Source organism: Gekko japonicus, unplaced genomic scaffold (assembly GCF_001447785.1).
Source record: "Gekko japonicus isolate JY-2015 unplaced genomic scaffold, Gekko_japonicus_V1.1 scaffold558, whole genome shotgun sequence".
Classification (NCBI taxonomy): Eukaryota; Metazoa; Chordata; class Lepidosauria; order Squamata; family Gekkonidae; genus Gekko; species Gekko japonicus.
Window position 1 is genome coordinate 324,539 of NW_015170908.1, and position 14,611 is coordinate 339,149.

Consider the following 14,611-nt stretch of genomic DNA (forward strand, 5'->3'; position numbering starts at 1 on the left):
GGGCGGGGCTTCGTCATGTGCCCCGCCCCCGTACCTCACCCGGGGGAACTGCGATCCCCCGCGTTCCCCCCCGAAATGACCTCTGCTTGGACCTGGAAATCCCACTCTCCACCCATCCACATTGGTCCATCAATTCATCCTCCACTTACCTACCTATTTGTCCATTCCTCCAGGGGTCGCCAGCCTCCAGTGGGGGCTGGAAACCCCCCAGAATTACCGCCGATCTCCAGACGACATAGATAGCTTATTATTTACTCAAACCATTTATTCCACTTCTCCTGGAGAAAAGGGCTACTTTGGAAGGTGGACTGCGTGGACTGCAATATACCCTACTGAGGTCCCTCCCCTCCCTAAATCCCGCCCTCCCAGGCTCGACCCTCAAATCCCCAGGTATTTTCGAACCCAGAGCTGACAACCCTAATTCCACTGTATGTCTCATCTTCTATCGGTCCGAGTCATCCGTCTCTGTCCACGAGTCCATTTCATCTATCTCTCCATGTGTCTGTCCATCCATCCGTCATCTCTATATGCCCATTCCCAAAAGTTGGTCGCTTGATGGAACATTGGAAACCAATGCATGCAGACCAGGGGTCATTTCGTAGAAAAAGAGGTGCAGGAGCGCATTAGCATAACTTATTTGCATAACTTATTTGCATGTGCCACACCCCCTGACATCACCGGAAGTGTGTCAGAAGGCAACACCCACCGCTCAGGCTCCACTGGATTGTTTTGGATTGCTAGCTATTGGGGGCGGGGGGGAACGTGCAGATCTGCTCTCACAGAGGAGGGAGAGCTTGTACCTGAATAAAACTTGGTCTTAAAGGTGTGCCACTGGATTGTTTTGGATTGCTGGCTGGGGGGGGGGAACGCGCAGATCTGTCCTCACAGAGGAGGGAGAGCTTGTACCTGAAGGCGGGGGGGGGCTCTGCAACTTACCTGGCTGCTTCTTGCTCCTCGTGGCCTGACTGAGGGCTGTTGGGAGGGGGGGCTTGTTGCATGTGCCCACCCCCTGGGCTCCTTACTGCCGGAGCTCCGCTTCTGTGCGCTCCCGCAGGAAATGACCCCTGACGCAGACAATCCTACGATATGCAAATGAATGGGGGGAGCTATGTAGATTATATCAGGCTTGGTTCTCAATGAGTAGGGTGGCCAAGGCCAAGGGACAACTGCCCTTGGGCCCAAACCTACCTAATAATAAAAATAGGCCCTCAGTTCCAGTGGTGTCTGTAACCCTATCCTCATAACTACATTCCAGATTCACGTAACAGTCATCTCCCGTTTTGTTTGCTCAAGATATGAGCAGTCTAGGCATGCTCAGAATCCCCTCTGCAGTTTCCAGGGCTTTCAAAGATACGTTTTAAAAGGGGAGATGCAATTGCATTAAGTTTAACACACACACACACCGAGTCCACAATGGCCGTAGAAGACAATTCTTATCAATAGCTGGAGACTTACAGGGATGTTCTGCTAAAATGGAATCATAGGGGTCACAGGTCTTGATGCCGTCCTTCAAGTTGCTGACGCACTCCCTCCAAAGCCCCCGACACTTGTGGCTGACCTGCATGGGAACACAGAAGGGGTAGAAGGGATCTACAAGGATAGTTTGAGACGTTGCCAGGGCTGGCCCCATGGGGGAACCTAGACTCAACTCAGGATCATCCATTCCCCCCCCCCCAAGAGTCAGCTCCACCATCTTGCCTCTTGCTTATGCAGAACCTGGCCAAACTGGAGGTAATTCATGAATTAAATGACAACATCTCCCAAAGTCCTTTGCAATAAGCACAAGGAACTCTGGGATTTTCTGCCTCCCTCAGAGGGCTGCCCTAATCCAGGAGGGCCCCTCTGATGTAAACTGGAGACCGTCGTGCTGTACGCGAATGCCGAAAGCCAAAGAACATTGGTTTTCATAGAAGAATTTGTTGATTGGTTTTTTTTAAATTTAACAGATTTCTATCCTACTTTTCCATTCAAAAAGCCTTCAAAGCATTTTACAATCAAACCATTAAAACCGCAATAAATCCTTTATAAACAGAGGGAATGCCAAAGGGGAAGAAGCAGTGCAGGGGTCCCCAACCTTTTTGAGCCTGTGGGCAACTTTGGAACTCTGACGTGGCGTGGTAAGCGCCGCCACAAAATGGCTGCTGCAGGAGGTGGAGCCAGCCACGAAATGGCTGCCGCAGGAGGTGGAGCCAGCCACGAAATGGCTGCCGCAGGAGGTGGAGCCAGCCACGAAATGGCTGCCGCAGGAGGTGGAGCCAGCCACGAAATGGCTGCCGCAGGAGGTGGAGCCAGCCACGAAATGGCTGCCGCAGGAGGTGGAGCCAGCCACGAAATGGCTGCCGCAGGAGGTGGAGCCAGCCACGAAATGGCTGCCGCAGGAGGTGGAGCCAGCCACAAAACGGCTGCTGCAGCTTTCCCTTCAGTCGCACAGTAAAGATCCTTGTGCTGTGGTGGCTGCTGCTGTCCAACCAACGTTTTCAATAATCTGCACAGCCAGTTAAATCTACGAACCAAAAAGGGCTATTTATTAAGGTGTACACATGTTAAGACTTTCCTGATTAAAAATTGCTTTGTCTGAGATCAGACTATAAAAGCTTATCCTCTATACATACATATGATGGGTAAATACTTTACAACTGAAGACCAAACGTGTTTCGGCCCCTAAGGGCCTTCCTCGGTGGTCACTATTATCTATATATTCTAGACACACATTCAAAGACCTGTTACAGAGTTTTAGTACACATATAATTTAACCAGATGTTGTTTCCTTGTATACTTATAATTGGACTTCTGGTATTAGTGATGGGCCATAGGTATCGCCAAATCACCTCCACAACTTATTCTGGTAACAGCGATTTTGTAGGTCTGAATGTGTGTCACTCCATCAAGGTGAAAATCTCCAGTGGCCAGTAAGAAGCCTTGTTGGGCAAAGGCCCCGCCTGGCTCTGCCCACTTTCTTAAAACACCTGGTGGGTGCCATGCTGCCCAGGCCAGAGGCACCACGTTGGGGACCCCTGAAGCAGAACCTACTAGCAATTGCTCCAGTGGGGCCGAAAGGGGTGCAGAAGAGTCACGTTTTGCTCTGTTCCCCCTTCCAATCCTGAAGGAAGTGTCCGTAGGGTGTTGACGGCCCCCTTGAATCTGGGCCTGCCGCTACCCATTTTGCTCACCTCTAAGCTGTCGTCGACATTCACCATCCAGCAATCAGTCCAAGTGGCTGCCACCAGGAAGAGGGTGGAGACGAAAGCCATGGAGAAAGACACCATCTGCACCAGCGCAGCCATGTGGAGAGCTCTGGAAGGCCAGAACAGGAGCATGAGGCTCTTGGCTGGTTTAAACCACAGTGTTTCACGGCCACCACGACCTCCAAAGAATCCTGGTATCATGGTGATCTCACTCCCAATCAATGCTCCCTCTGAGCTGTGGAGTCTTGTGAGCAAAAATTCTACTGTGCATCAGGGGTCATGCCGTAGAAAAAGAGGTGTAGAAGCTCATTAGCATAACTCATTAGCATAACTTATTTGCATATGCCACACCCCCTGACATCACCGGAAGTGTGCCAAAAGGCAACACCCACCGCTCAGGCTCCACTGGACTGTTTTGGATTGCTAGCTATGGGGGGGGGGGCACATGTGCAGATCTGTCTTCACAGAGGAGGGAGAGCTTGTACCTGAATAAAACTTGGTCTTAAAGGTGCCACTGGACTGTTTTGGACCGGGGGGGGGCAGGGGGGCTCTGCAGTGATAGGGATGCCAACTTCCAGGTTGGGCCTGGAGACCTCCCAGTAGTACAATTGATCTCCAGATGATAGAGCTCAGTTCCCCTGGAGAAAATGGCTGCTTTGGAGGGTGGATTCTATGGCGTTGTACCCTGATGAGATCTCTCCCCTCACCGAGCCCCAGCCTCCCCAGGCTCCACCCCCAAATCTCCAGGTATTTCCCAACCCAGAGCTGTTGGCATGCAGAAGGTCCCAGGTTCTATCCCCGGCATCTCTAGTTAAAGGATCAGGGAGCAGGTGATGTGAAAGACCTCCCCCTGAGATACTAGAGAGCTACTACTGGGTCAGAGTAGACAATACGGACCTCGATGGGCCAATGGCCTGATTCAGTATGAGGAAGTATGATTGCATTGATGGGGCCTTGCTTTACACACACCACTGACTAAGATGAGAGATTCTAAGCCTATGAGTCTGGGGGATCTGATGTCATTCTCCAAATTAGGACTGTCTCTGATGGTGCTGCGGTGCCTCAGGTGGTTAAGACACTGAACTGCAGGCTGTGGAAGGTCAGTAGTTCAGCAGTTCGAGACCCGAGTGTGCCGCATGACGGAGTGAGCTCCCGTCTCTAGTTCCAGCTCCTGCCAACCTAGCAGTTCGAAAGCAAGAAATTGCAAGTAGATAAATAGGTACCACTTCGGTGGGAAGTGCACAGGTTTCCGTGCGCCTTGGTGTTTAGTCATGCCGGCCACATGACCACGGAAACGTCTTCGGACAGCGCTGGCTCTTCAGCTTTGAAATGGAGGTGAGCACTGCAACCCTAGAGTCAGATTCGACTTGCTTTCGAGCAAGGGAACCTTTACCTTTTACTGATGGTGAAATATCACACACGGTGTCAGAAGTGAATGAATGGGTGAGTCCGTCTCATTTATCCACCCCTGAGCCAACACTCAAAATCAATATTTTTTAAAAGCCAATCTCCTCTAATGACCACTTGAAAGAAGTGGAGTTATGGAAGTGGGAAAACAAATCTTTTTTTTTTTTTTAAAAACACCCCGAGATTTCCTTCGTGCAACGAGAAGTCAAAAACAACGTTAATCTGAATGACTGGGGCAGAACTGCGTGCAACTTATTTTTGTTTCAGTGGTCCAATCAGAAACTGCTCGAGTCAATTAAAAATCACATGCTGAGAACATGAAGGAATGCTCTGAAGCACACTCCAGCATTTGGCCAATTTCAGCTGCGGTCTGGAGGTATTTGGGTAGATTTAAAAAATTAAGTAAAGTTAGCCTTGTAGTATTGTAAAGAAAAATCGCCTTGCAGATTTAGGTCAATGGGGTACACGGCATTTAAAGCCGTTCATCTTTTTTTTAAATGTATGTGAAGCTGCCTTAGATCAAGGACAGACTATGGTCTGACTAGCTTGTCCACTTTACACAAGAGATGCCCTGCGGGATCAGCCAGTGGTCCATCCAACTCCAGCATCCTGTTTCACACTGTGGCCAACCAGTTCTCCCAGGGTGATAACTTAGAGACCAGAGTCTTCGCCTTTAGAATTGGAGTTCAGAGTTTGACTACCTCTGGATGTGAAGGTTCTTTTTAGTCACAATGGCTAATAGCTAATAGCCATTGACGGACCTATCCCCCTAATCCCTGTCTAAAAGACATCTAGGCTTATGGCCGTCACTATGTCCAGTGGCAGTGAATAGACTGTGATAGGCAGCAGCATTTGAAAATGGGAGAGAGGAAAGAAAGGATGAAAGACCCCTGTGATTTTGTCTCCTGTTCCCCAATAGTAGATGGGCATCTTTCTCCAACCCCTCCCTGCATTTTAGAGTTCCCCGTGAATTTGGTCTCCTTTCAACACAGAATCAATGCATTAGGAATCACCCATTTCCTTATTTCCATGTTTTGTACAGAGTACTGGGGGTGCAAGGAGCTGCGGTGGCTCAAGTGGTTAAGACGCTGAACTGCAGGCTGTGGAAGGTCAGTAGTTCAGCAGTTCGAGACCCGGGTCTGCCGCATGATGGAGTGAGCTCCCGTCTCTAGCTTCAGCTCCTGCCAACCTAGCAGTTCGAAAGCAAGAAATTGCAGGTAGATAAATAGGTACCACTTTAGTGGGAAGGTAACAGTGTTCCGTGCGCCTTGGTGTTTAGTCATGCCGGCCACATGACCACGGAAACATCTTCAGACAGCGCTGGCTCTTTGGCTTTGAAACGGAGATGAGCACAGCAACCCTAGAGTCGGATTCGACTGGCTTTCGAGCAAGGGAACCTTTACCTTTATTTTACTGGGGGTGCACAATCTGCTTCCAGGGCCATTAGTTCATATCATCTTTCCCCACAGGCTACTGATGTGTCCATGTGCGTTGATAAAACACCGCACAAAATGTTGATTCTACTGGGGTTCCCTCAAGTTTCTCACGCGAGGCAATTCTTGCCAATGCGTGAGAGCATGAACAATATGTTACATGAGAGGATTTTTGACGCACTTGTGCCTAAAGGTTCACCAGTGAACATGTACAGATGTGGAATGGTATGGCATAGCCAGATCCCATCAGATCTCAGAAGCTAAGTAGGGTCAGCACTTGGATGGGGGGCCACCAAGGAAGACCAGGGCTGCTGTGCAGAGGAAGGCAATAGCAAACCACCTCTGCTTCTCACTTGCCTGGAAAGCCGCTTGCTGGGGCCGCCATCAGTGTTCCCTCTAAGCTGAGTCCCAGAGCCCCTATCTATACCTTGTGGCTAATAGCCACTGATGGACCTCTGTTCCATATGCTTATCTAATTCCCTTTTGAAGCCGTCCATGCTTGTAGCCGCCACCACTTCCTGTGGCAGTGAATTCCATGTGTTAATCACTCTTTGGGTGAAGAAGTACTTCCTTTTATCCGTTCTAACCCGACGGCTCAGCAATTTCATGGAGTGCCCACGAGTTCTTGTATTGTGAGAAAGGGAGAAAAGTACCTCTTTCTCTACCTGCTCTTTCCCATGCATAATCTTATAAACCTCAATCATGTCACCCCTCAGTCGTCATTTCTCCAAGCTAAAGAGCCCTAAGCGCCTTAACCTTTCCTCATAGGGAAAGTGTTCCAACCCTTTTATCATTCGAGTTGCCCTTTTCTGCACTTTTTCCAAAGCGATAATATCCTTTTTAAGGTGTGGTGACCAGAATTGCACACAGTTTTTTAGCCTCTGGCTCACACATTTTTGTCTCAGCTTAGGAAAGATGGCTCCAGAGGACACTAATCTATGCAGTAGTCAAATTGCTTGCTCACAACTTTAATGCCAATAGCTCACAAAGTAGACTTTTTGCTCACGGGGCTCCACAGCTTAGAGGGAACATTGGCCGCCATAGGTCAGTCGCAACTTGGAAGCACATACATACATCATGAACACGCTTATATAAGTTAAGGTAGAGTAGGGGTGAAGAAACAAATAACAAGCTCTTGAGTTAGTTGTTGATGTTTTCCTAGTTTAGAACGATACAGAAAATCAAAAGTATACCAAGAAATTTCAGGATTAAAAAAAAACCCACCACAAAAACAGAACAGAACCATGAACCTTAACATCATTTCAAGGACCAAAGTTTGAGACCTAGGGTGCATGTGTGTCTGGGGGGGAGGGGGAGCTTTCCTAAAAACAGCATTCCCCTCCCAGCAATGCTCCCCAGATTAGGAGCAGTGTTCCCTCTAAGATGAGTTAATGTGAGCTAGCTCACAGTTTTTTAGCCTCCAGCTCACACATTTTTGTCTTGGCTCAGGAAGGAGGGCTCCAGAGCAAACTAATTTATGCAGTAGCCAAATCGCTCACTCACAACTTTAATGCCAGGAGCTCACAAAGTAGAATTTCTGCTCACAAGACTCCACAGCTTAGAGGGAACATTGATTAGGAGTTACCTTGATTTTGGCTGGACCAGATCCTCAAGCCTTCATCTTCCTGAAGGGAGTTGCTGGAGAGGGTCTGGAGAGAATTATGGTAAGAGCACTTCAGGAGTTTTCAAATGCCACCAGATGAGTTTTGGGTCTCGGACTACAGCTGGGCTTGTGATCACACAGCGTTCCTCTAGCGCAGGAGGCATCTAATGCCCCACTTGGTTAGAACTGCCCCTCTGGGCCCGACTCACAGCTTTTCCGAACCACGTCAGATGCGCTTTGTGTTTCTGCAGGGTGATGGTCTTCCTTGCAATTAAAACAGCCATGGGTCAGAAAGCATGCGCACCATCCGAAGCAGGTGCTGGCATCTTCCCGAGACTGGTGAGCATGCTGAGCTGGCAAAGAGTTACTCCCTGTCTGGGGCTAAACCTGTCATGGCTCATCAGAGCAGCGCAAATAATTTCTGAAGTCAGTGGTTCCAGTTAACCTGGCCAGAAGAAAGACGGTGAGCATCGTCTGTCGAGCGTCTGGATTCCTGACGCAGAGTAATCCTGTTCACGCGGTCTGTCTGTGTGATGTGGTGAGAGGGGAGCAGGATCACACCTGCTGGCCCTGGCCCCTGACCAGCAGACATTCATGCCAAGTCCAAACAGCACTTTTTGCATCTGTGTGTCCAGAGCTCTGTATCTGTGTCGTGCAACTGACCTGGCGTGAATGCATGGAGATTTTTTTTATCCCTCCAGAAAGCAGAAAGAAGTTTGAAAGAGCAATTTGGTTCCAGGGGTCAAACCACCTTTATTTCCTGCTTTTTGCTTCTGGTCAACCGGTATGGCAGACTTTATTTCAAAAACCTGCAGATCCTGTTTGACCAGAGGCAACGGTGGAACAGAAGTTAAACGTGCATATATCACAGGAAGGAAAGCCTCTCTCTCATGTCATTTTTATCTTTCTTTTTAAAAAGACAAAAGAACATCTCCCAAATTGCAGCCTCTATCATTGTGTTGGCCTTTTTTGCCGCAGCATCACACTAGAAAAGATGGGCTGTAATTCACAGAGTAACGCTGATCAAAAGAAAGCTATAAGTTGGTGTGCTCCCTATTTCTCTCTCCCTCCCTCTGCAGACAGGGTTGCCAAATTCTCTGATTCCCAGTGCCAGCAAAGTGTAGGCGCTTCCTGCTAACACTAGCAGGCTGTTCTCATGAACAGTTAAATCGTTTCCATCGCTGGTTCATTCCTTTCACAATCACAAAGGGGGGGGGAAGAGTTGCTTGTTGGGGCTCTCTGACAGAAATATCTGACCAACCGACCAGGCTGAAAGAAAGGGTTGTTTGTTTGGATTTTAACCCTCATGGACATCAGCCAAATAGCTCGAGATCTTTAGATTGGTTTAGCAGAACTGCACAGATTGCTTTGTTGCTCCGGCAAAAGGTTTCGGAGAGGGTTCAGCCCCTCAAAGAGAAGCTCCTTTCAGCGAAGAGGTTCACTCCTCATCCTGTGCTCTTGGCCACAAGGCAGAGAAGTTAAAATCACAGGCACAATCTTAAAAATGAAAGGAACCTGATCTGTGAGCCCACCTGTTCTCCCACCCCACTGACAGATTTAAACCGGTGTTCAGAGCTAGCAAAACCTCCCAACAATTCACTGGTGAGAAACAGGGATGCTTTGGGAACACAGTGGGGCAAATAAATATGTCAAAACAGGAGACTAATGTGTAAATGTATCCTTCTTAACTGTGGAATGCTAAGAGTAAATAACTGAGATCCTGTTGTTACACTCCAGTCGTCTCCTCTCAAGCATGGAGGTAACTAACAGCAGGCTTTTCTTTGAGGTGGGCTGAACGGTTCTCCAGTGTTGGGTCTCCTCTGTTGCCAGATCAGAGAAATACATTCCAATATTCATTGCACATAAAAATGAATTTTTAAAAAAATCAATTTATTATACTGTGTACTTAAAATACAAACTTAAAAACATCGGCCTTGAATTTAGCCTCTCTAGACTAAGCCACCGGACTAAGCAGTCCTCAGTATACAATACATATAAATATCCCAAAATTGATGGTGTACCAAGAAGACCACAGTGAATGAGGCCAGACACATTTTGGCTCTACAGGCCTTCTTCAACGGTCACAAATACATGTGACATTGTGAAGACCATAGATCTCATTCCGTGATTTTCATGATCGTACATTTAAAATATATGAAAAAGCCAATCGAATTATGGCAGTTCATTTCCTCCTGGTGCGTGTGTAGGCATCAACCAGCAATCTGAACGAATACTCCCTACATGACAGACAACTGTAGCCATGCACTCTAAGACAATTTGAGGCAGGCATCGCCTCAATCAGAGGTTCTATGACTCAAAATTGAGTTTCATGCTTGTCCCAGGTGGGTCAGAGAGGGATGAAGGTGGAAATGGGTGAACTATAAGAGGAGGCTATGGGTAGGGATGCCAGCCTCCAGGTGGGACCTGGGGATCCCCACCTGGGGGTCCCCTGGAATTACAGCTCATCTCCAGACTACAGGGGTCAGTGTCCCCCCCCCCCCGGAGAAAATGGATGTTTCAGAGGGTGGAATCTAGGGCATTGTGTCCCAATGAGGTCCCTGTCTTCCCTGGGATCCTCCCCCAAATCTCCAGGATCTGGCAAACCTAGAAGAAGAAGAGGAGGAGAAGAAGAAGGTGCTGGAGGAGTTTGGATTTATACCCAAAGGAGTCTCAGGGCAGCTTACGATCTCCTTTCCCTCCCCCTCCCCACAACAGACACTCTGTGCAGTAGGTGGGGCTGAGAGAGCTCTCTCGAGAACTGCTCGTGAGAGAACAGCTCTGAAAGAACTTGTGACTGACCCAAGGTCACACCAGCAGCTGCATGCGGAGGTGTGGGGAATCAAACCCGGTTCTCCCAGATTAGAGTTCGCCGCTCTTAACCACTACATCAAACCTACCTCCTCATCCCCTGCTGGTGGCCAGGAGGGACCTGGATACCCTAGCTGTGGGAGACTGGATGGCAGGTGAGACTTCTGTGATCAGGAAAATGGCAGCATGTATGTTCCTACCTTCAGTATCCCATAAAGGAACCATTCACTGAGCTCGGGGTGATAGCGTTGAAGCGCAAAGGCTGTATTGAATGACTGCTTTGTTTACTATATGCTGAACTGATGTTATATTTAATTTGCTTTTGTTGGTTAATTGTTTATTGAGTCATTGGCTTGTGTGTGGTTTTTTAAAAGTCATTACTAGAAACCACTGGGAGGGGCAGGGTTGACTCCGTGGATTTAAATGAATGAATGAACCGATTCAAAGGCAAACGATCAACCTGGTGGCTTAAACAGGAGCTGAAATGAAACACAAACCTGCTTTTGATTCGTTTAAGGAAAGCCTCGCTGGATTAGACCAACAGTCCATCTAGCAGTTCGAAAGCAAGAAATTGCAAGTAGATAAATAGGTACCACTTCGGTGGGAAGGGAACAGCGTTCCGTGCGCCTCGGTGTTTAGTCATGCCGGCCACATGACCACGGAAACATCTTCGGACAGCGCTGGCTCTTCGGCTTTGAAACGGAGATGAGCACCGCAACCCTAGAGTCGGACTCAACTGGCTTTCGAGCAAGGGAACCTTTACCTTTACCTTACCATCTAGTCCAACATCCTGTTTCACACGTATGCAAACTGTCTAATATGCAAAGTGTACCCCTTTACTGGGACTCTGGGATACCCCTTTACACACTCTCTCTCTCTTCCCAATAAGGTCTGGTATGGATGCCAGCCTCCAGGTGGGACCTGGGAATCTCCTGCAATTGCAGCTCATCTCCAGACTACAGAGATCATTTCCCCTGGAGAAAAATGGATGCTCTGGAGCAATGTTCCCTCTAAGCTGTGGAGTCTTGTGAGCAAAAATTCTACTTTGTGAGCTACTGGCATTAAAGCTATGAGCGAGCGATTTGACAGATTTTTGTCTTCGCTCGGGAAGGATGGCTCCAGAGCAAACTGATTTATGTAGGAGCCAAATCGCTCGCTCACAACTTTTCTGCCAGTAGCTCACAAAGTAGCATTTTTGCTCACAAGTCTCCACAGCTTAGAGGGAGCCTTGCTCTGGAGGGTAGACTTTAAGGCATTGTACTCCACTGAGGTCCCCGTCCTCCCCAGGCTCCATCCCCAAATCTCCAGGAGTTTCCCAACCTGGATCTGGGAACCCTACTCCCCCATCCCCCGCTCATGGCCAGGGGGTACCTGGCTACCCTACCTACAGGCAAGGCCCAGAGGCCAAAGCCTCCCTATGCCTTTGCCACCTAGCACGTGATATTCAAAGATACACTACCCCTGAATATAGGGGTTCCATTTAGCCATCACAACAGCCACTAACAGACCTTTCCTCCCCCAGGAATGTGTCTAATCCCCACTTAAGTAAAGGTAAAGGTTTCCCTTGCTCAAAAGCCAGTCAAATCCGACTCTAGGGATGCGGTGCTCATCTCCGTTTCAAAGCCGAAGAGCCAGCACTGTCCGAAGGCATTTCCGTGGTCATGTGGCCGGCATGACTAGATGCCGAGGCGCATGGAATGCTGTGACCTTCCCACCAAAGCGGTACCTATTTATCTACTTGCAATTTCTTGCTTTCGAACTGCTAGGTTGGCAGGAGCTGGGGCCAGAGAGGGGAGCTCACTCCGTCACGCGGCACCCGGGTCTCGAACTGCCGAACTACCGACCTTCCAGCCCGCAGTTCAGCGTCTTAGCAGCTATTTCTTGTCTCTCGCAGCAGTGAATTCCAAAGTGACCTCAGTTTCCCCCACTCTGGTTTCAGAGACATCATTTGACTTCAGGAAACTTGGAAGCTGCCTTGAACTTCACAGAGCAGAAGCAATTCGCCCCAGTGAGGCATAACTCAAGTCAGCCCTGAACCCCAGGAGAGAAGATTAGAGCGCCTCCCTCCCCTCCCTCCCGGCATCTGATTGCGCAGACGGATTAGGTCAATCAGTGTTTCCTGCCAACAAAAGGGTGTGTGTTTGGGGGGGGGGCTCAGCGATCTGATTCAGAGGGGCTGTAAAGCAGCAAAGCCACATTTAGGTACCAACAGGGGGGGGGGACCAGCTGGTGGGCGGAAAACTTTCTGGAGAAGCCAGTCAAGGTGGGACACCAGCCTCCAGGTGGGGCCTGGAGATCTCCTGCTATTGCAATTGATCGCCAGATGACCAAGTTCAGTTTCCCTGGAGAAAGTGGCTGCTTTGGAGGGTGGACTCGATGGCATTATGCCCTACCAGTTTGGTGTAGTGGGTAAGTGTGCGGACTCTGGTTTGATTCCCCACTCCTCCACTTGCAGCTGCTGGATGACCTTGGGCAAGCCATAGTTCTGTCAGAGCTGTTCTTGAAAGAGCAGTCTTAGGAAGAACTCTCTCAGCCCCGCCCACCTCACAGGGTGTCTGTTGTGGGGAGGGGGAGGGAGAGGAGTTTGTAAGCCGCTCTGAGACTCCAAGGTTGGGGTATAAATCCAATCTCTTCTTCCTCCCCTCACCAAACCCCACCCTCCCCAGGCTCCGCCCCCCCACATCTCCAGGTATTTCCCAACCTGGAGTTGGCAACCACAACGCCACCACAGATTGCAAGTTGTACAGCAGAAAATCAGGAGCCCGTCTTCACATTTCCGGTGCGTTTGGCTTCCGGTGATGTGACCTTCAGTCTCATGCTCATGTACAGCACTTTCCATAGTAAGTTTTAACAGCAGATCTCTCAAAGATTGGAGGTGATGGTCAGTATGAGCCAGGACTCGAACACAGTGTTTCCTGGCCTGGGTCCCTTATCTAGGGTTACCAATATGGCTGCCAACTCCAGGTTGGGAAATTCTGGGAGATTTGGGGATGGAGCTGGGGAACGTAGGGTTTGGGGAGGGGAGGGACTCCAGTGGGGTATAATGTCATATACTCCACCCTCCAAAGCAGCCATTTTTTTCTTGGAGGAACTGGGCCCAGTTATTAATTCTGGGAGAACTCCAGGCCCCACCTGGAGACTGGCAACCATAGTTACTGAGGGTAAAACTTCTATCAGGGAATTCTGGGAATTGTAGTCCTGTGACTTGGGCTAGTGATCTGTAACAGAAGTTCCAGGGTTGCCAGCTCTCGGGAAATACCTGGAGATGTAGGGGGTGTAGCCTGAGGAGGGCGGGATTTGGGGAGATAAGGGACCTCGTTGGGATATAATGCCATACAGGCCACCCTCCAAAGCAGCCATTTTCTTTGGGAGACCTGATTTCTGTTACCTGGAGATCAGTTGTAATTCTGGGAGATCTCCAGCCCCCACCGGGAGGCTGGCAACCATAAACCGAACCCTGTTTTCTCCCTGAACTACACTTTTCTTTGGCAGGCTGGGCAATCAGTAAAAGCAATACCTGTGGCCCACTGGTCCAATTTTAGCTGTTTCTTAGCTTTTGCCTATTGAGACTTCTTCACACACTGCTTTTTAAAGATATCCACTTAAAAAGGTTCATTTGTCCACCTAAAATGTGTGCATATGGAAAGCAAGCATCACACAGAAATTCTCGCCTAGGATTTGTGAACAGAGATTTCTCTCCGGGCTGAACTATGATCAGTTGCCATGAAATGTGTGCAAATACTTTTAGGCAGGGCTCTTTTTGTAGAAAAAGCCCAGCAAGAACTCATTAGCATATTAGGCCACACCCTGACAGCATCACTCATTAGCCCATTAGGCCACACCACCATGTTACCAGAAGTGTGGTCATCCAGCCACACCCACCTTTCCCTTCTTATTCTGTTTACCTTAACTTTTAGGCAGGGCTCTTTTTGTAGAAAAAGCCCAGCAAGAACTCATTAGCATATTAGGCCACACCCTGACAGCATCACTCATTAGCCCATTAGGCCACACCACCATGTTACCAGAAGTGTGGTCATCCAGCCACACCCACCTTTCCCTTCTTATTCTGTTTACCTTGTTTGTTCTCAAAACCCAGGGCTTTTTAAACTCCTTTGCATGTTATGCCACACACCCCTAATGTAGCCAATCCTAATGACTTTCTGCTATTGGGTGTG

General features: G+C 48.9%; 1 protein-coding gene across 1 annotated transcript in view; it reads right to left on the bottom strand.

The window, feature by feature from the left end:
* Positions 1-3,284, bottom strand: part of LOC107116687 (claudin-16-like) — a 6,812-nt gene extending 3,528 nt beyond the window's left edge. Inside the window, exons 1-2 of the mRNA XM_015418656.1 lie at positions 3,171-3,284; positions 1,456-1,558 (exon numbers count right to left, since the gene is read on the bottom strand). Of these exons, the coding sequence (XP_015274142.1) occupies positions 1,456-1,558; positions 3,171-3,284 (217 nt within the window). The remainder of the gene's footprint in view (positions 1-1,455; positions 1,559-3,170) is intronic.
* Positions 3,285-14,611: the final 11,327 nt, after the last annotated feature.